The sequence below is a fragment of the Muntiacus reevesi genome, chromosome 11 (genome assembly GCF_963930625.1).
Source record: "Muntiacus reevesi chromosome 11, mMunRee1.1, whole genome shotgun sequence".
Lineage (NCBI taxonomy): Eukaryota > Metazoa > Chordata > Mammalia > Artiodactyla > Cervidae > Muntiacus > Muntiacus reevesi.
This window is the reverse complement of record NC_089259.1, coordinates 69,934,032-69,956,051: the sequence shown is the minus strand read 5'-3', so window position 1 is coordinate 69,956,051 and position 22,020 is coordinate 69,934,032. Positions and strand designations below refer to the sequence as shown.

Here is a 22,020-nt window from a genome sequence, read left to right as displayed (position 1 = left end):
AAATTTTCTGATGGGTTTCGAAGAGATGGTATTTTAACGATATTTCTGTTGCAGCAGAGTATAAGACAAGGGCGCAGACGGACAAGCTCCAAAGTGAGATCGACATGTTGAAGGAGCAGCTGCAGCTCACCAAGTCTCAGCTCGAGGCTGCACAGCTCGCCCATGCAGTCAGGTTCTCTAAGGTATGATGCTGAATTCTGAAGCACTGATGTCTTGGGAAGGACTGGGGTTCATTCCTTTTAAATGTTCGGTAGAGTTCACCAGTGAAACCATCAGGTCCTGAGCCTTTCTTTGTTGGTAGTTTCTTTTGATTTCTGGTTCAATCTCTTTACTCCTTATTGGTCTGTTCAGATTTTCTGTTTCTTCATGATTTACTCTTGGCAGATTGTATAGTCTCTAGGAATCTTTGAGACTTTGGACCTCCGTGTTTATACTTTAAGGGATGTAAGGACAAAAGGATGCTGCGTGCTGCCTTTGGTTTGGGAAAATCATTGTGTACAGACCTGCCTTTATACGCAGTGTTTTTTGCAACAAAACAAACCAAAGAAAGGCCTAACTGAAATTTGCAAGTCTCACTGACCCATGTGAGGAGAAGCTGTGCCCTTTTATTTAAAATTCTGCAGGCTTGCTTCATGTCAGAGCTTTTAAAGCCAAATATTGAATCAATTTCAGGAATATGAAATGCAGAAAACAAAAGAGGAAGAATTTCTGAAGTTATTCGATAGATGGAAAGAAGAAGAAAAGGAGAAACTAGTTGATGAAATGGAAAAAGTCAAGGAAATGTTTATGAAGGAGTTTAAAGAACTGACTTCTAAGAACTCAGCATTAGAATATGTGAGTATTAAACCTAGGAGTCCTTATAGCATTGACAGAGTTGTGGCTTTTATAGGTGGCGTACAGTAGCAATATGGCCCTCAGACCCACGAGTTCCTTTATCATGCCCTGACCCAGACTCCCATCCTCCCTGAGAGTCTAGGGAGCTCGGGCATATGGAAGACAGAGCAAGTCCTTAAGAGTGGGAGCTCTGGCCCCAAACCCCAGTGCAGAACACTTGGCACATTTGGGTCAGATCAGAGAAGGGCCCTCTTGCTTAACTCTTTAGGTTCCGATAGCCTGAAACCATAACCCCTTCCCCAAGTTTTGGAGCTTTCCAAAGTTCCAAAGGAACTTTCTACAAAGACTGACACAGATCCCCAGCATGGCAGAAAGAAGCTGACCCAGAAAGACAGGCCTGTTTAGTCTGAGTGAGTGGGTGAGCGGGATGTGATTAAATGTAGCCCCTCCCGCTTTCCTGTGGGAGCGGCCTTGGTCACAGGGAAGCAAAGGAGACCAGGGAAGATTCTTGAGCTCCCTCTAGGGGCAACATGTTTTATAAACTGAAATAGAGGGGTAGTTTGGGAAAACTGCAAAGATCCTTTTCTAAAACTCCCTGAACCCTCTCATCAGTTCAGTTCAGTCGCTTAGTCGTGTCCGACTCTTTGCGACCCCATGAATCAGAGCACGCCAGGCCTCCCTGTCCATCACCAACTCCCAGAGTTTACTCAAACTCATGTCCATCGAGTCGGTGATGCTATCCAGCCATCTCATCCTCTGTCGTCCCCTTCTCCTCCTGCCCCCATTCCCCCCCCAGCATCAGGGTCTCTTCCAGTGAGTCAACTCTTCACATGAGGTGGCCAAAGTATCGGAGTTTTCAGCCTCAGTGTCAGTCCACAGCATCCCCAGGATTTCCCCAGTCCTTCCAATGAACACCCAGGACTGATCTCCTTTAGGATGGACTGGTTGGATCTCCTCGCAGTCCAAGGGACTCTCAAGAACCCTCTCATAGGGATGGGCAAACTATGACTTGGGACCCAAATCTAGCAAACCACCTGATTTTGTATGGTCCTTGATCTAGGAAAGGTTTTCACACTTGAAAGTGGTTGAACAAAGTCAAAAGAAAAGATATTTCATGACATGAAAATGGCATAAATTGACCTTCTGGTGTGTCTGCAAGAGAGTATTTTGGAATACAACTGTGTTGTTTCCTCTACACTTTCTCTATGGAACTTTTGTGCTGCCGCCATGGAGTTGAGACCTTACATGTCTCCAAAGTCAAATACTATCTGGCTCTTTACAGAAAAAGTTTGCCAGCTGCTGTCGTATCTTTATAAAGCAAATGTGGCCCAGGGTTAGGTAACAATTGGTGACAGTGAAATGGATGTTCATTAGACTGTCCTTTCAACTTTTCCATAAGTTGTAATTTGCAGATAAAAAGTTGAGGGGAAGTTAACGTGGGGGTGGCTCATTGTGTCTTTTCTGTAGGGCTTCCTTTAGGCAACTCCCTGTTGGTTCAGGCATCCCTACATCACCGCCCTTGGGTCTGAGCATCAGAGCTCTTGGACAGTTGTTGTTCAGTTGCTCAGTCGTGTCCGACTTTGCAACACCATGGACTGCAGCATGCCAGGCTTCCGTGTCCTGCACCAACTCCTGGAGTTTGCTCAAACTTGGAGTCAGTGATGCCCTCCTACCATCTCATCCTCTGTCGCCCCCTTCTGGCCTCCTCACTAAATCACCCGGTCAATCAACTGCACCCGATTCCTCTGTTTCTGGCAACTGTTACCCGCCCATCGCCCATCGCCTATAATTAGGAAATTAGGTTTTCCGTTCCCTTTGCATGTTCTTTTGTTGGAAGGAGTAAAACAGGAAAGCCACCGTGAAGAGAAGCGCAATGAGTGTCTTGTAGGATAGTCAGATTTAATATGTGGCTACAGGCTCCCCAATTTTGTCCTCTGTTTCAGTCTTTATTTCTTAATTAAAAATGAAAAACAAATTTTTTTGGCTATGCTGGGTCTTCGTTGCTCTGCAGGCTTTTCTCTAGCTGGGGAGAGCTGCGGCTCCGCTCTAGTTGTGAAGCTCAAGCTTCTCATTGCAATGGTTTGTCTTGCTGCAGAGCATGAACTCTAAGACACGCCAGCTTCGGTAGCTGTGGCCTGTGGGTTCAGTAGTTGTGGCACATGGGCTTAGTTGCTCCACAGCATGTGAGATCTTCACGGATCAGGGATCGAACCCACGTCTCCTGCATTGGCAGGTGGATTCTTTACCACTGAGCCACCAGGGAGGCCCTCTGTTTCAGCCTTATAGAAATATGAACATTTTTACCAGTGATTTTCACTTTTACTTTATAGCAATTGTCAGAAATCCAAAAGTCCAATATGCAGATCAAGTCTAACATAGGCACGCTAAAAGATGCACATGAGTTTAAAGAAGAACGTCCACAGCATCCCCAGGATTTCCAAAATGTGATGCAGCTACTTGACAATCAGGTATGTAGAAGTGGGTGACTACTGATGTTTCTTGGTGAAGTAATTTATAGGAGGCATCATCTAAGAAAAAGTGTCTCTTTCAGTGATGGTGACAGTAACTCTTTTTTTTTTGTCTCCTATTGCATGTGTAATTCATAATAGATGTTCATTAGATACTTCAGTTCAGTTCAGTCACTCAGTCATGTCCGATTCTTTGCAACCCCATGGACTGCAGCATGCCAGGCTTCCCTGTCCATCACCAACTCCCAGAGCTTACTCAGACTCATGTCCATCGAATCAGTGTTGCCATCCAACCATCTCATCCTCTATTGTTTCCTCCTGCCTTCAATCTTTCCCAGCATCAGGGTCTTTTCAAATGAGTCAGTTCTTCACATCAGGTGGCCAAAGTATTGGAGTTTCAGCTTCAGCATCAGTCTTCAAATGATTATTCAGGACTGATTTGCTTTAGGGTGGACTGGTTGCATCTCCCTGCAGTCCAAGGGACTCTTCAAGAGTCTTCTCCAACACCACAGTTCAAAAGCATCAGTTCTTTGGCACTCAGCTTTCTTTATTAGATACTTACTGATTGACTAATTAGATACTTAGTGATTGACTAATAGATGCAGATACAGAACATCTGGCAAAGTTGTTTAATTTTTTCTCGAATGATATCTATTTGAATTAGTTCATATTACCTTAGTAGTTATTTTTCGTGTTTCAGATGTAGGCCCACTTTCAAAAGGCATAGAAAGGCATTTTGAAGCACAGACTTTTTTTCAGAGCTTATACAGTTGCACTGGTAAACTGATGATCTTTTACATGTATCAGGTAAATTACAGTCATCTGGAAGTGAACCTCAGTAATCAGTATGGGCTTCATCCTGCCTCTTTTGGTCACACTGATTTAGGAGAATTTTTTTTAGCCAGAAAACATAGAGATTAAAGCTTATGAATTCATGATTTTTTTCAAAAAGCAGTATTACGTCATTTTAAAAATTATGTTTTTCAAGGACCTATTGTATAACACATGGAACTGCTCAATGTTATGTGGCAGCCTGGATGGGAGGGGGTCTGGGGGAAAATGGATACATGTATGTGAATGGTTGAGTCCCTTCGCTGTTCCCCTGAAACTATCACAACATTGTTAAATGGTTCTGCGTATGTGTGTGCTAAGTCATTTTAGTCGTGTCCGGCACTGTGTGATCCCCTGGACTCTAGCCCGCCAGGCTCCTCTGTCCATGGGGATTCTCCAGGCAAGAATACTGGAGTGGATTGCCATGCCCTCCTCCAGGGGATCTTCCCGACCAAAGGCTCAAACCCGCATCAATTTTGTCTCCTGCATTGGTAGGCAGATTCTTTACCACTAGTGCCAGCTGGGAAGCCCAATCAGCTATACCCCAAGACAAAATAAAAAAATTAAAGAAAAATGTAAATGTGTTTGTGAATATGGACTACAGCCACAGCTTCTTGTCTTACCTCTCTCCCCCAATCTACCTTCTGCATTGCAGCCAGGCTGACCACATCACCACCCTGCCTGAAATCCTTCGGTGACTCCCCGTTTTTCACAGAACAAACTCTAGAACCATTAACCAGCATTCAGAGTCCCTGGGCATCCGGTCCTGCTATCTCCCACCATTCTTGGCTTTACCTCAACACACCAACAGCGCCTAAAAGCTCCTGGTTCCAGCTTTCTTTGTCATGTACCTCCTAGTTTTTCAGGCCCCGTCACTTACTCAGCTGGAATGGCATCTCTTCTGGAAAGTTCTCCTGGGCCTCTGGGTTAATGCATGCCACAGTCCTCCAAGCTGGACCTGATCACGTGCACATCATGTGGGAACCTTCCATTGTTAGGTTCGCCTCTCTCCCACCCCCGCCCAACCCTGGGCAGGGCAGGGCCTGCCTCTGAGCCCTCTACCAGACTGGTAGCTCTAGTGGCGAAGAACCCACCTGCCAATGCAGGAGACATAAGAGATGCTGGTTCAATCCCTGGGTTGGGAAGATCCCCTGCAGGAGGGCATGGCCACCCACGCCAGTATTCTTGCCTGGGAAATCCCATGGACAGAGGAGCTGGAGGGCTACAGTCCAGGGGGTCGCAGAGTTGGACACGACTGTTGTGCTTAGCATGCATGCACACAGCCTGCCGCAGCTGCCCAGTGAGGTGCAGGTACATGGTAGGGAATTAGGAATTGGGTCCTGAAGGTTGCTGCCAGCAGGCTGCTGTCTCACTGACTGAGGGACTCAGTTATGAAACTCTCAGGTGCCCCCTGAATATCTTTTGTCTGAGGCCTTCCTGTGAGCTCTGTCAGTTCATAACCCATAGACTCAGAAACCGTGACATTTCCTTTTGACTTCTTAGGTTGGCAGGCTAACACCTGTTTTTTTAAATGAAGTTTTATTGAAACACAGGGCTTCCCTGGTGGCTCAGATTATAAAGAATCTGCCTGCAATGCAGGAGACCTGGGGTCTATACCTGGATAGGGAAGATCCCCTGGAGGAGGGCATGGCAACCCACTCCAGTATTCTTGCCTGGAGAATCCCCATGGACAGAGGAACCTGGCTGACTACAGTCCATGGAGTTGCAAAGAGTCGGACTGGACTGAACACCTAAACACTAAAATGCAGCCTTGCTAACTACATATCATCTGTAGCTGTTCATTCACATATTATTTATGGCTGTTCTCCCATTTCTAGTAGTAGTCATCTGGCCCCCAGAGTCTAACATATTTGCTGTTAGCCCCTTAATAGAAAATATTTGCTGACCCCTGCCTTAGTGTGAAAGATGAAAACCAAGTGCAAGTGTGATTAAACATTTCTGACTGTATTCATCTTTAAAAATGGCTGCTAAAATGTTACCCAAATAGTTGGGTTTCCTAGATACTCACTGAAAAAGAAGCTTTCATTCTGAGTAGATGTCATTATTCATGAGTGCATGCTAAGTGGCTTTGGTCATGTCTGACTCTTTGTGAACCTATGGACATAGCCCTCCAGGCTCCTCTGTCCATGGAATCTTCCAGGCAGGAATATTGGAGTGGATTGTCATTCCCTCCTCCAGGGGATCTTCCCCACCCCAGGATCAAACCCGCATCTCTTATTTCTCCTCCATTGGTAGGCAGGTTCTTTACCACTAGTGACACCTGGGAAGCCCGTCATTATTATAGTTGTACCTGAATTCCTCCCGTTTTACTGTTTTGCAGGAAAGCAAGTGGACAGCTCGTGTTCAGGCTCTTCATCAAGAACACAAGAAAGAAAAGAGCCGGGTAAGATTAAGAAATGAATGGCCTATAAAACGTGGGTTTTTCTGAAAAGAGTATTTGCTCTTCTTTATAATAAAGATAATATTTGTCCACTGAAAACAATTTGTAGAGAAATATATACCAAAAATTTAAATTATTTATAATTCCGACACCAAAGATAACCAGTGCTTCTGCACCGTTATTTCTTCAGTCTTTTTGATGCTGTAAATGTGCTTCTATAGGCCTAGAAACCCATACATATAATTTGTCTCACAGTTTAAAAATTATGCTTTATATCTATAACTTTATACATTTTAATTTTATATATCATAAACATTTTCCTATGTTTTAAAATATTCTTCAAAATTGTAATTTTTTTTAATGACTCCATGATGATCTTATGGATGTATCATCAGTTATTTAATCTCTTCTTCATTGCTGAATGCATATTTCTAATTTTTCTACATTACAGAGTGGCAATCTAAGCTTTGAATACAGGCCAACCTTGTTTTATGGCACTTTGCAGATAATTGTGTTTTTTATAAATTGAAGGTTTGTGGCAACCCTGCATTGTCAGATGATACATTTTTTAGCAATGAAGTATTTTTAATTAACATACGTACATTTTTAAGACATAATGTTATTGCACACTTAATAGGCCATAGTGTAGTGTGACATAACTTACATGCAGTAGGATACTAGAAAATTCATGCGACTCATTTTATTGCAATTTGGCTCTATTGCTATGATCTGGAACTTAACCCACAGTATCTCCAGCTCTACCTATAAAAATGAGGATCATTCATATTAAAGTCACTTTTTTTTTTAAAAAAGAAGTTGAATATTTTATTATTAAATTGTTTATTCTCCTGCAAGGCTGTTGCTTCACTGTATAAAAATAGCACCAGCAAACACAGTATATTGCAAAATTAAGACAGTAATATTCTTCACTGGACACTATACAACTAACAAACTTTTCTCCACTGGGAGTTATTTCTAGTGGGAAGATCGTTTTGACCCAAATCCAAGGATAGCTGTAAGCAAGTTACAATGTCATATAAGGTATAAGATAACCATGTTATCCTTGAATTACATAATTTTTATAATTAGTTTTATCAGAGATAATATCAGGAATTCTGAATATTATAACTGGAGCATAGCCTAAAAATCACAGGATGCTGCAGAAAAGATACACAGTGTTTATCTGAAGGCATTAGAAAGTTACGGGGTATTTTCTTCAGGAAACATTGTTACAAGTAGTTTCTTTTGCTAAAAGTTGCTTTTTAAATATCTATCCACCACTAATTTAAGACAACTATGCTAGACTAAGTTGTTTCAAAGTAGTTTATTTAGGGGTTCCATTTTCATTCCTCAATAGATTTTATGTATTTTTCATATGCTTCTTCACTCATTAGTTCATCTAGTTCTGAAGGGTTACTGAATGTCATCTTGATCAGCCAACCATCTTCATAACAAGACTTGTTGACAAGCCCTGGATTTTCTGCTAGAGCTGTATTAATTTCAGTTACTTCTCCTGATAGAGGGGAATAGAGTTCACTAGCAGCTTTCACGCTTTCCAAAGCACCAAACTCCTCTTGTTTGTTCAACTTTGTCCCAACTTCAGGCAGACTACAGTAAACAACATCTCCCAAAGCTTCCTGTGCAAAATTGCTGATTCCCACTGTTCCAACACCGTTTTCTGTTGTTACCCATTCATGTTTTTCTGTGAATTTCCGCACCGACAGCAGAGCAGGGCCGGTGCGCAGTGCCCGGAGGCACCCGCCCGCAGTCCCCATGGCCGCGGCGAGCAGGGCCCGCGGGGTGCAGAGATGGAGCGCAGGCTGCCGACCTCGGTCCGCACGCTCCGCGCCGCTTGCAGCGCCACGTTCACAGGGGTGCAGAGGGTCTCGGCGCGGCACCTAGAGCACCCCGGCCGGCGGGGGTGGAGTGGGGCGGCCCCCTAAAGTCACTTTTTAAGTCTTTTTAATGAAAACAAAAAGTAACACCTGCTAGGTACATCAGAAATTTAAGTGCTAAAATGCTTTTATAATAGTGCAAAAAATGTAGATTTATTTGTGGTTTTAAGATAGGAAAAACATCTGTTTATTTTTTCACTTTAAATTGTATGTGTTTTATAGCCCTTTGTATCCCCTTTTAGGCGAACAGCATAGACTGGTGGCTTATAAACAGCAGAAGCTTATTTCTCATGGTTCTGTTGCTCCAGCAATTGGACAGAGAGAGTTTGTTAAAGGGGAGTAGTGACTGGGCTATGAGCAGATATAACTCCCAATTCATTTCTCCAACCTAAGCCACCCTTCTGAGCTCTAGACGAGATAACCATTTTGGCACTCGGCATCTGCACAGCTTCTTAAATGTGATGTGTCTAAAATGAGGTCCTTGGGTTTGTTCCTAGACATCTTTTTTTTTTTTTTTGGTTGATGACATCCTTGTCCACTCAGATGCAGGCATTGATTCCCATCTCCTCTTCAACTCCCAGTTCCGTGTTTTTCTGGACATTTCTATGGCTTCCATTGCTTCTCCACTGAGCTCCCAGCATTTCTAAAAGGGCCCCCTATCCGGTCTCCCAGTTCCAGCCTTCCTCTCTTGTAATCTACTCTCTGCAGAGCAGACAGAACAACCTGGCTGCTCAGCTTATCCTGATCCTCTCTCTCAACCTACCATTTTAGCTATGATGGCCTTCTAGTAATTTATAGAACACGCAGCATGCAGCCTTTTTCTCCTTGTACATGTGGTTTCTTGCTTCTGGGAGGTCCTTCCCCTTGCTCCTTATGCAGTAGGCTCCTTCCCCTCTGATTTAGTTTTCTCTGAAAGTGAAAATGTTAGTCACTCAGTCATGTCCACCTCTTTGTGATCCCATGGACTGTAGCCCACCAGGCTCCTCTGTCCATGGAATTCTCCGGGCAATAGTATTGGAGTGGGTTGCCATTCCCCCCTTCTCCAGGAGGTCTTCCTGGCCCAGGGATCAAACCTGGGTCTCCCGCATTGCAGGCAGATTCTTTACTGTCTGAGCCACCAGAGAAGCCCTAGTTTTCTCTGCTGTGTTGCAAATGACCACAGATTTAGTATGTCACAGTTTCCATGGGGTAGGAATCTAGGCACGGCTTAGCTGGGTCTTCTGCTCAGGGTTTCAGGAGTTGCATTGGAGGTGTCAGCCGAGCTGTCTCCTCTGGGGCTCTGGGGCCTCTCTGAAGCCTGTTCAGATGTTTGGCAATGTGCAGTTCCGGAGTGAGGGTGGATTGAGACTCAGTTCTGCAGTTTACAACCTGACTGTGATTTCTTCAGGCCAATAGCAGAGCATTGCTCCTGCCTTCATTCTCCTCCTTTAGACACCTGAAGTCACCTCAGACCAGTCCATCCAGGGAAGCGATCCTTTCCCTTTATTATTCTCATCACTTCACAAGTGTAACTCTGATCACTATTTTAAGTAGTTTATTTGTTTGCTTGTTTACTGTCTGTCTCTCCAGCCAGATCATTAGCCTTTCGAGGGAAAGACTTTATCTGTTTACTCCTCCACTGTATTCCCAGAATCTAATAATGTGCCTAAAAAGTGGTTGCTGTTGTTTAGTTGCTCATTAGTGTTTGACTTTTTGAGGCCCCATGGACTGCAGCACGCCAGGCTTCCCTGTCCTTCACCATCTCCCAGAGTTTGCTCAAACTCACGTCCATTGAGTCAGTGATGCCATCCAACCATCTCATCCTCTGTCGTCCCCTTCTCTTCCTGCCCTCAGTCTTTCCCAGCATCAGGGTCTTTTTCAATGAGTTGGCTGTTTGCATCAGGTGGCCAAAGTATTGGAGCTTCAGCTTCAGCATCAGTCCTTCCAATGAATATTCAGGGTTGATTTCCTTTAGGATTGACTGGTTTGATCTTCTGGCAGTCCAAGGAACTCTGAAGAGTCATCTCCAGCACCATAGTTTGAAAGCATCAGTTCTTCGGTGCTTACTAAATATTTGCTAAATCACTGCAGAAGGTTGATAGGTGGCCAACAAGGGGATCACTCAGCCTTTTTTTTCTTTTCTTTTTTTTTTTGTGGAGAGAGAGAGATGCTGATTGTAGGGGGCAGAAGAGCAGGGTGGAAAGAGCTGTCTGTTAGTGTGAGCATGATATTTGAACCCAGGTTCTCTTAACCTCAGGTCCCTGCTTGTCTGCCCCACTGCCTTGCTCGCCTGTCATTCTGAGGCACTTAGCCAGCAGGGGAGGGGAACAACCAGTGGCAACTTAGAGCAGTTGCTTTTCTGTAAGAACCCTGAGTCTTTCCTTTGAGATGCTCTAAGGCAGCAGTTCCTAACCAGGAACTGATTGCCCTTCAGGATGACCCAAGACTCTTCTAAAATGCACCTGCCCAACTCCACTCCCTGAGTGTCTGATTCGGCAGGTAAGTTTGGGACATGCCGAGTTTGCAAAAAAAAAAAAAACAACAAAACCCACCAATAACAACAGCAGCAGATCCCCAGATCATTGTGTTTTGGATCCATGCTTTGAATCACGGCTCTTACGATTTGAAGTTGTACTTTTATTCTTCAAGGCATCTTTAGTGCGCGGCGGTTTAGGGACAGAATTCAGGTTTTCTTTTTAATAGGAGGGGATTTTAGTCCTTGCTCCTTTAATTCTCTTGCATTCCGGGCAGCTATGGGAATTTCAGTGGCTTTCTGGCTAGACTGCTGTGTAAGCTGCAGAGGTTTCCACTTGGCCACTGCAGCTGGTGACAGAGAGGCAGGGAAGGCCTGGTTCTGAGGGAGGCGCCTCACCCCATATGCTGGGAGCCTAGGGTTTTGGTGTGGCCACCAGGCTACGCTGCCTCCTTGTCTGTTGGCTTTCTTGTTCCGAAGCTCCTTGCTTTTCCCTTCATTCCTCTTAAACCCCAGCAGAGGGGCAAATTCCCTCAGGTTTAGTAATCTGTGCCCGAGACCTGACTATCAATTATTCCACATGATTGGTGCCTACTGTTCCTACAATGCACATATTGTATTTCTCTGCTTACGGGAAGTTGCGTTTGCCAACTTTTTATTGCTTTAACTAAATTCTTGGCAGTCTTTTTTTTGGTTTTGTTTTTAAATAACAGTGGTAGGAGTTCAAAGGGAACCACAGGTAAATGGTGGCATGCCCTTTTCCACCCAACAGAAGACTCTTAGAGCTCGGGAGGTTGTGGAATGGTCACACGGTGAAAGGACAGCAGGATGGGGTGATGTGGCTGGTAGAGAAAAAAATGTAAAACTCGCAATGGTAGAAAGTCACAAGAGGTGAACTCTAGGACTTCCCTGGTGGTACAGTGGATAAGAATATGCCCGCCAATGCAGGGGACACAGGTTCGATCCCTGGTCCAGGACGACTTCACCTGCCACAGGGCAACTAAGCCCAGGCACCTGCACTCTAGGGCCCAAGAGCCACAACTACTGAAGCCCCCGTGCCTAAAGCCCGTGGTCCACAACTGGAGAAAATACTGAAATGAGAAACCCAGGCACTGCAACGAAGCGTAGTCCCTGCTCGCCCCAACTAGAGAAAGCCCTCATGCAGCAATGAAGACCCACTGCAACCAAAAATTAATGAAGCAATGAATTAAAAAAAGAAAAGAAATAAGCTCCAGGGCCACCAGTTTTTTGAAATAACTTCTGGCTATTCCCTATGTTAGACTAGCACATTCCTTTCTCAGCAGACTCTTTTCTGTACCTTCTTGGTCAGGTCTTAATTCCAATATTAAAAGGATGCCATCCCATCATTTTTCTTATGTCCTCCTTCTTTTTGGGTCCTGCAATGAGTCCCCGTATTGTTGATCCTAAACCTCTCCCCAGACCCCTGGACATTTTTATTGGCTTCTCCTTCTACTTTCCCACTCAGGATTTCCCAGACTATTTGGGGGGGGCACTCTTACAGTGGTCTCCGAAAATGTGGGGAAGGTTCTTGACAGTGTTCTCCTGTCATTGAGATTGTTAGCATCCATTGGGTTATGTAAGGTTTCTTTTTTAGTCTTTATTCAGGAAACCTTTGTAACTTGGTTCAGCCTGTTGTTTGTCCGGCCTTATATGAGCACACAGCCCTTCAGAGGGAAGACCCTGCTATGTATTGATGGAGAGCTTTAACTTTTTGTTGTTGTTTTTGTTATGTGTCTGTTAAATGTAAACTAGATTATTTTTAGAGTAGTTTTAGGTTCACAGAAACATTGAAGAGGAAATGCACAGAGTTTCCAAACACCCCGCCCCCCACACCCCTGCCATGTACAGCCTCCTGCATTATCAACACCCTGTACCAGAGATACATTGGTTACAACTGATGAATCTATATTAATATGTCATTATCCCTCAAAGCCCACCGTTTATTTTAGGGTTCACTCTTGTTCACTCTTGTGGATAGGGCTTCCCAGGTGGTGCATCGGTAAAGGATCTGTCTGCCAATGCAGGAGATACTGGAGACACGGGTTCCATCCCTGGGTCAGGAAGATCCCTTGGAGAAGGAAATGGCAGCCAGATCCAGTATTCTTTCCTGGGAAATCCCAAGGACAGAGGAGCCTGGCGGGTTACAGTCCATAGGCTCACAAAGAGTCAAACAAGACAGAGCAGCTGAGCATGCATGCATGATTTCTTAACACATCTCATGCCATAGACACTAAGTTTGAGAGTGTGGACTTGGAAGACGGGAAAGCTGAGGTCTGGGCTCTTCCCTTCTCCAGCTGTCTGCATGTGGGTCAGCTACGTACCTCTCTAGACCTGAGTTTCCCTGTCTGAACCGAGGAGTCAAAACACGTATCCATGATGCTGTGGTGTAGATTCAACAAGATGTGCTTAATGCAACCTCTAAAACGTGTTGAGTGTTTGTTTAAAAAACAAACAAACAGACCTCTCCTGTTAGGAAATGCTGCCCCAGGATCTCTCTGTGCTCCTCTGAACACAGTTACCTGCCTTTTCTGACCTGCACGTCCCTGTCTCCATTCCCAGGCCACAGGCTTGGAATGTCCTTCGTGCCATTTACCAGGGTTTTTTCTCCTTCGTTTAAGCAACATCTGAAATTGCTTAAAGAATGTTTCCTTGAATTTTTGAAACCGAATTCTTCTTGTATTCTTTTTTAAAAAAAATATTTAATTAATTGATTAATTAGGCTGCCCTGGGTCTTAGTTGCAGCATACAGGATCTTAGTTGTGGCCTGTGGGTTCTAGTTACCTGACCAGGGATCAAACCCAGGTCCCCTGCATTGGGAGCTCGAACCTTAGCTTTGACCACCAGGAAAGTTCCTTTTCTTGAATTCTTGTCCAGAACTGATATTTCCTCTAGAGGTGAATCTGTGCCTCTTTGGATCTATCTGTCCTGTGCTTCTTTTCCTTCTGTTTCCCCCGTCCATCCATCCTATCCACCCTCTCTCCACCCTTCTCCCTCCTCTCTTCCTCTTTTCCTCAACTCCCAACCCCCTTCCATTTCTCAGTAAATATTTATTGAGAACCTGCTAAGGGACAGAGACTGCTATTGTACAAAATAATAAGTTGGGCTCTCTGGTTGGGGGGAGTATGCTTTCCAGCTGGGATGATGTGTGTGGACTTGTAAAGACAGGACTGCCTGGGGTCGGAGTTGCTCTGCGGGTGGCCCGGTCCTTTATCCGTGCTCCTCCCCGTGTGATTTCATGTAGTGGGTCACGTTCACTCCGCTGTTCACATGATCAGTGTTTGCTGCTTTGGACCACGAGCTCCCTGGGAACAGAGATGAAGCCCCTTGTAACAGCCAGGGCCTTGGGACACAGTGATCAGAGAGTTAGTCAATGTGTAGATGACATAAGCCAGTGAGAAGGTGGGGTGTGTACATACAAAGGCAGAAAGAAGAAATTTACATGCTGGTTCCATAGGGATGCCTTTCTTCCTTGCAGCTCCTGTCACATATAGAGAAACTTCGAACTTCCATGATAGACGATCTAAATGCAAGTAACGTCTTCTATAAGAAAAGGATAGAAGAGCTAGGGCAGAGGCTCCAGGAACAGAACGAGCTGATCATCACTCAGAGACAGCAGGTATTTTGGTGTATATACTATATTGGCACATTTTTCTGTAACCAGTGCAACTTATTTAAGAATGTGTGTCTTTAGAACATTTGTAAGTTGGATGAGATGAAGAGAGAATATCTTCCCACCCACCCCCCACTATGGTTGTTTATCCAAGTCAATAAAATAGTTTTTTTAAAGGTATTTTTGAAATACTGTAGTGCAATCAGATTTATTCAGTTAGAATTCAGGATAAATGTGAAGGCATCTAAGAATTTCTTTCGCTAATTCCTTTGAGAAGCAGGTGAATCCAAATGCTGCTTTTATAAAATGTTTGTCTTCATGTCATTAAAGTCCACATGCTCTGTGCCTTTGGGGCAGTTAATGAAAAGTTTCATTTACTGAGACGAGTATCTATTGATCATCCAGTATATCCCTGTCTAGTTTCAAACATGGATTGCTGAAAGACTGTTCTTCTTTGCAGATTAAAGAGTTCACCAGTAAACCGTTAAACAGTGTCAGTGAACCCAAAGGTAAGTGGACCAGGATCCCAGTGCTGAAGGCAAGGTGGGCCACCCTAACCGTGCGCTGAACATTGGTGAATGTGGGGCTGAGACGGTTCACGGGTGCTAAGATGACATTCCTCTAGTTATTTTGACTTGGGAGCTCTGTTACCACAACCCAGAGAGTTGAAGAATTTTAAATACCTAATCTGTCATCAAATGGTCTCCTGTCCTTTTTATCAGAATATTGTTATGCACATAATACATGCTCAGTAACTGTACCTCTGGATGAATGTGCAGTTAGATGACTTAGGATTAAAAGGGCAGAGTCCAGAGGCAGGCTGGGTTCAGCTCCCATCTCTGGCACTTTGTAGCTTTGTGAGCCTCCGCCCCAGTTTCCTCAGCTCAGAAGCTGGAATGTTAGTAGTATTTACGTCATAGACTTGTTATGAGGATTAAATGGGAAAACGTGTAAAGAGCACCTGTTAAATACTCATCAGGGTTGGCTACTGGTATTGATAGTAAACTCTTAATTGTCCTAAAGTGCTATGGAAGCTTGATGCGCGATTCTACACTGTGGTCGGCTGGGATTGAGGGTTTGCCCTAAGCATAGTGGGAGGATATACAGCCTACTGAAAATAGCAATGATAGCCACCCATCTCCACAGCTTTCAGGAACTGGTCTAGAAGCGGAACTGGGAGTCAGAAGTATAGAGTCTCCCATTTTATAGCATCAAGCTTGCCTTCTGCCTGATTGCCTTCTGAGTGGTCCCAGTCTTGGTTCCCATCTGTCTCAGATAGTAAGGCATCTTCGTCTGCTTGAGGGATGCCAACTGGGGATTGGCACTGGATGTATGGATTGTGTTTCCTCTCTATTTCTGGGGTCATGAGAAATGCAGGCATGTCTTGGAAATATTGCAGGTTCAGTTGCAGACCACTGCAATACATCCAATAATCACAATACAATGAGTCACACAATTTTTTTTGACTTTCCAGTGTATATGAGTTATGTTTATACTATACTGTAGTCTGTTAAGTGTACAATAGCATTATGTCTAAAAAAATGCACATATACTATATTGCTAAAAATGCTGACCATTACCTGACAACACAGTGTTGCCACAAACCTTCAATTTGTAAAAGTGCGGTATCTTCAAAATACAGTAAAGTGCAGTAAAATGAGACTGGCCTATATGTTGACTTGCTTTCCTTGTTTTAAGATGAAGTTTTGGAAAGGGTGGTAGTTCCTTGTAACTTCTCTTGGAATACTTATAGTTCAGATAATTAGGAATATCTGCATAATTGGCATAAATATTTGAAAAATAATTTTAGGAAAAAGTTAACTTTGAAGGGATTTATGTTAAACATCTTTGTTGGGTAAGTCGCTACATGTCGGTACATTTCATGTATTGTTTTTTAGGAGAAAATATTAGGATGTACTCTGGCAAAATATAACCCATACCTTGTGGGTTTTGTTGTTAATTTATCTTTTTTCATTTCAGGGAATCTTTTAACCTGGCAAGCTTTTGAATCTAAGCCAACTGCCCCAACTGTACCGAGTAAGTTTCTGTAATAGGCTCAGGGCTCTAAAGATAGTTTTAAAGTGTTTAAACGCATATATAACTTCTACTTATTATTTTTAGAGATGTTTCTTGGAACATCAGTGTGTCTGGAGATTACATAATAATCTATTTTGATTCCTGGCCTTGACCTGGTTCTAAAACCCACTATTGTAAATGTCCGTGTGATTTTGTGGTGGTTTTGGTTAGCCATACCTATTACCTTACAGTTTGCCTAATAAAGGAATGGCTAAAAATTCCTTGGCATCACCCCAGTGTGTGCTCTGTATTTCCCAAGGCAAAGCACGGTGACGATGTGACTGTGTGTCGTGACCACAACATTTTGGCGTCTCTGAGACCCCGTGCTGCAGGGTTTGACCCAAAGGCCCCGTCAGTCACTCACGAAGTCACAGCACCACTGTCTTCCAGAGCTGTCAGGATCTGGCTAGAATCCAAAAAGACATAATCTGTACAGTTGAGAAATGGATGCATTGTCTTCCTAGTAATAAACAGTTGAAATATTTTTGTTTCATTCAGGAAAGTGTGTGAACAGGATCTGAATACTAAGGGAGGGCCTCCCTGATAGCTCAGCTGGTAAAGAATCCACCTGCCATGCAGGAGACCCTGGTTTAATTCCTGGGTCGGGAAGATCCCCTGGAGAAGGGAAAGGCTACCCACTCCAGTATTCTGGCCTGGAGAATTCCATGGATTGTATAGTCTATGGGGTCGCAAAGAGTCGGAGCAACTTTCACTTTCACTGCCCTGAGGCCAGCACGGAACGGCCATTCATGTGGGCCCAGCATTTGTAATGATGAAAGGACACAGAGGAGCGTGCTTGGGAACTGGGCACAATTGACCAAAAGGGGCTGATGGTTTTAAACGCTCAACTGCTTCTTGAGGCCTGTTGATGTTGGTCCTGGAAGCTGAAGAGGTTGAGAGGTGCTGAGGAGGAGAGGGCAAGAGTAGAGCTCAGGGGAGAATAGAAGCATTCCAGAGAAGTATGGAAAAATTAAAAGACATTCAATTATTATTGTTTATATTTTAATTATACTTAGCACAGTATTGGAACAGTCATGCTAAGTTGCCTTAGTCATGTCCGACTCTTTGTGGCTGCATGGACTGTAGCCCCCCAGGCTCCTCTGTCCGTGGGATTCTCCAGGCAAGGATACTGGAGTGGGATGCCATGCCCTCCTCCAGGGGATCTTCCTGACCCAGGGATCGAACCCGCGCCTCTTAGTCTCCTGCATCAGCAGGTGGGTTCTTTACCACTAACACCACCTGGGAAGCCCATTGAAACAATAACATGTCCCAATAAAACTTTATTTACAAAAACAGGCAGGTGTTAGTATGTCTTATATGTAGTTTGTCAAACCTGGATCTAGCTTAGCAAGTTGCAAGTGGGTTCAAAGGCCATATTTCCAGAATTGTTAGCAGATTACCCATAGTTAGAAGTTGCACACTTTCACAGTAGCCATTGTAAAGTTGAAATTGTATGCCTACAGGGGTAGCTGGGCTTGTGACCAGTATTTCTTAGATAGGATTAGAATTAAAGATCTGTTTTTAATAAGCTGTGGAAAGAGTCAGTAAACTAATAGACAAATAGTTGAGAGAGGAACCTCAGATAGAAATTATCAGATATTAGAAGAGAGGCTGTGGAATCTAATTTTCTGAGATATTTTGATGTAACGAATGTTCAGTCTTACTTGAATCAGGTATATTGTTCTAAAGGCTGTACCTGAATTAATGCCTTTAAAAGGCGCCTTTCAGCCTAGTGATTGGGGTAGTCTTATAAATTGGTTTACTGTACATGAATATTCATAACAGCATTATTCTTAATAGCAAAAAAGTTGAAAAAGCCCTAACGGCCATCAACTAATGAATAGATAAATAAAATGTGGTCTATCTACAAAATGGAAGGTTATTTGGCCGTAAAAATACTTGCTAATGCTGACACATGCTTCAGCATGGATGAAACATGAAAACGTGATGCTAAGTTAAAGTAAGCAGACTACAGAGGGCCACATAGCTAATTGTATGATTCCATTTATAAGTAAAGACCGGAATAGGCAAATCCATAGAGATAGAAAGTAGATCCTTGGTTGCCCGGGCCTGCAGGGAGGGAGAGATGGGGCTAATAGGGACAGGTATTTGGGGAGGTGTACATGTAATGAGTATGTTCAAAAACTTGAGAGTGGTTATGGTTGTACACTTCTGTGACTGTATTAAAACCCACTGACTTGTAGATTTTAAAAGGCTGGATTGTATTTCAAATTGTTGTAAATTTGGTTTAGGTTAGTTGGTGCTGTCTGTCATTTGAAACATTTGTTCCCTCATGATCTGTATATTAATATACCTTGGCTAATTTGATGAATACTCAGTTTATCCTCATGTTCAGATGCTGATGCTGTAAATACAGGACCCTGTAATTACATTTTTATGCTTTTTCAGTGAATACTCCAGCCCCCCAGACACTGGATGCGAAGTCAAGTCTAACAATGGCACATGGTAAGTTTCAGCAAAGTCTCAACATTTTATATACAATTTCCATCTGAGTTAGATAACTTATTAACTGAAAAGTACTTCTGTGGGGTTTATTTATGCAAACAAAACATTTTGATGAATTCAAAACAGTTAATAAAACTGTAGTCTTCCTATGTAATGTTACTATGAACTAGTCAAGCCTACCAGTCATAAAGTAAAAAATGTATCTATTGCTGGGCTCACAAGTAGAGATTTTTAACTCTGAATATTCCTTGGAGCATTTGTGATTTTTGGTGGAAAGTGGTAGGTATCGGGTAAGAGGGTGACTTTCTACTAGACCAGCCAACCAGCACATGCCACAGGGCATATGTGATTGTTTGTATAACTTTCAATGTGGCAGCTAGTCACCTTTTTTAAGCAAACAGTTTCAGGGATTGGTTGAGAAAATCTGGAAAAGACACGTGATGGAAACCAAAGGAAAAAGTAGGAACCCCTGGATGAAATTGCTGCCAGGATCCAGGTCTTGGACCAGGTCACAGGGTAATAATTGTTATTAACATGATCTAGTAGACAGGGTAAATATTTATAAACACATTTTTATACAACTAAGGTGCTAACAGTTTTTATGGTATGTTTTCAATATATTGTTTTCCTGTGATCTGCTGTTTGTTAAGTGAATTAAAGTGGGAGGGGGACCATCTTTCTCCTGTCTTACCTACAAATGTTTCTGGAATCTAATGATTATTTCATTCCACTTCTCTATTTAGCCTTTTACTTTGGACTTAAATCCATGGCCAGTCGAGTTGGACTTTTTGTCTTGAGAAATATTGTGGTTCATGTATGATGGCCTTTTGTAATTATTCTTTTTACTCACTGACTGATTCATGAAGTGTTTTACTGCCCCTGATTTTTTCCCTAAGATTATTTCAGGGGGATTGGTTCCCTTGGGCGTGTGTTTATAATACATAATGCATAAATTCTTCACATATTGGATGTTATTATTTTCAAGTGTTTAGAACATGCAGGGTTTTCTTCCTTTGAACCAGTAACAGAGATAAACTGTATGTTTGACCTACATAAACTTTCTTTAATATTGAATGTACGAGGAAGTCATTTCTAACAATTTTTTGTCTATTCATATTATTGATCTCAGGTTAATATCTCTCTGTTGCCTCATTTTTTAGAGTTGATTTTTATAAGGCATTGCTGGCTACTTCTTTTTTGGATGTCAACATGTGTTTTAGTTTCTTTTGTTTCCCCTTGGTTATTGCTAGCCTCCTATCTGACATTATACAAGGGCCATGTTTTTGTTGTTTTATATTTTTGGTGCCTGATCAAGGACACATATGGTTGGCATGGAATGTTATTTGGGGCTGATTCCAGGGTCCCAACAAATCTGTCAGTTCTAGAGCATCGTGTTCCATGTGGATTCTGCCTTGCCCAGGCTGGGGCTGCATGAATTAGCCAATCTCCCTTGCTGGCATCTGCTGCGATTAAAATGCTCGTTTTAAATGCCGGCCTGGCATGAGGCCCAGAGTCCTTGGATTGGAATCAAAGCTGATTTGTGAGCATTTCAATGGTTAGGAGTGAGGAGCTGGCTTGGCGGGGGCCCGCTGCCTCTGCCTCCAGCCATGGCAGCTTCCCCAGGTGCTGGCGGGGAGGGCGGGGGGGTTGGAGGGGACAGGGAGGGTTGGTCACAGATTGCACAACATTAATTAGCCCAGCTTCCTCTCTTCTTTCCTTTTGTTCTATCTCAAACCTTGATGAGGTCCTTTACCATGAAAAATCTCATGATTACTCACCAGCTGAGGTTGGGTTCCCCGAGACACAGGCTCCAGGGTGGAGGTTTGCAGGTGAAATTTGGGCACTGCTCTCAGACGACACCCGTGAGAGAAGCAGGGTTGGGCGTTAAAGGGATGTTGATCCCAGATGCAGCTGCAGTAGAGGTCTCAGCAGATCTGACTGGGGGTTTTAGAGCTGGGAGGGGCAGTTTGGAGTTGTCCAGAGTCGAGGTGAACAGTTATAAGATATGGGTTGCCCTAGGGAGAGGGGTACTGACTGCTCCTTTCTGCTGAGACAGGCAAAAATTAGCAGCAAAAGGTGGCAGGAGAGCACTGATGTGAACTATTGGTGCCGATGAATTAGTTGACAGAGTGGAGAAGGTGCAGAAGAGATTGGAGGGATGCTGGTTGAGGTTGCTTATGGCAACCACTGAGTGATGGACTGAAGCTGTTTGGGTTGCTCTTGCGGCATTTCATAGCTGCTGAATGTTCAGAGGCTGAGCATGGCAGGATTGGAGAGCTGGGCTGCAGGAAGACAAAGAATCTGAGCTTGGAGATCAGTTGGCGGTTTTAGACACAGTCTGAGAGATTCCTAGTCTGTCCTTGAATGGTCTCCTCTTCTTTTTGTCAGGCTTCCCAGGTGGCTCAGTGGTAGAGGATCTGCCTGCCAAACTGGAGTTGTGGGTTCAGTCCCTGGGTCGGGAAGATCCCCTGGAGAAGGAAATGGCAACCCACTCCAGTATTCTTGCCTGGAGAATCCCATGGAGAGAGGAGCTTGGCGGGCTACTGTCCGTGGGGTTGCAAAGAGTCGGACACGACTGATCAACTAAGCAACAAGAGATTCCTTACCTAGGGATTGGGGTTACGGTGATGAAATGGGAGGGAGTGAACATAACAGCTATTCTATGGGATTGGTGGAAAGGATGTGCGAGTGATTGGGGAGCAAAGGGGAGAGAAAGGCCAGAACACGATGAGCTCAGGTACTGGCTGGACGATGTCTGGAAGACAAACCTGACGGGCACCAGTGGGAAGGCACTGGAGCTTCATGGCCAAGAGCCTGGAGTTTGGAAGCAGATAGTCTGGATTCATGGTTGAGTCATGAGACCGTGGACTTGGGTTTCCTTGTTTGCCAGAGGGGAGAAGAGTCTTGGCTACTCCACTGGACTGTGGTCAGGATAGACGAGGCAAGGCCTTTGGAGCAGAAATCAG

General features: G+C 43.8%; 1 protein-coding gene and 1 pseudogene across 4 annotated transcripts in view; one reads left to right on the top strand and one right to left on the bottom strand.

The window, feature by feature from the left end:
* The window catches only part of DZIP1 (DAZ interacting zinc finger protein 1), a 49,011-nt gene that overhangs the window by 9,511 nt on the left and 17,480 nt on the right, over nucleotides 1-22,020 (top strand). For 3 of the 4 annotated variants that reach the window (XM_065901652.1, XM_065901655.1, XM_065901651.1), the window contains 8 exons: nucleotides 55-182; nucleotides 673-834; nucleotides 3,165-3,302; nucleotides 6,475-6,537; nucleotides 14,378-14,518; nucleotides 14,973-15,021; nucleotides 16,493-16,549; nucleotides 18,998-19,054. In XM_065901652.1, the coding sequence (XP_065757724.1) occupies nucleotides 55-182; nucleotides 673-834; nucleotides 3,165-3,302; nucleotides 6,475-6,537; nucleotides 14,378-14,518; nucleotides 14,973-15,021; nucleotides 16,493-16,549; nucleotides 18,998-19,054 (795 nt within the window). The remainder of the gene's footprint in view (nucleotides 1-54; nucleotides 183-672; nucleotides 835-3,164; nucleotides 3,303-6,474; nucleotides 6,538-14,377; nucleotides 14,519-14,972; nucleotides 15,022-16,492; nucleotides 16,550-18,997; nucleotides 19,055-22,020) is intronic. The other variant, XM_065901653.1, reaches the window with a different exon arrangement.
* Nucleotides 7,863-12,451, bottom strand: LOC136144485 (glycine cleavage system H protein, mitochondrial pseudogene; annotated as a pseudogene).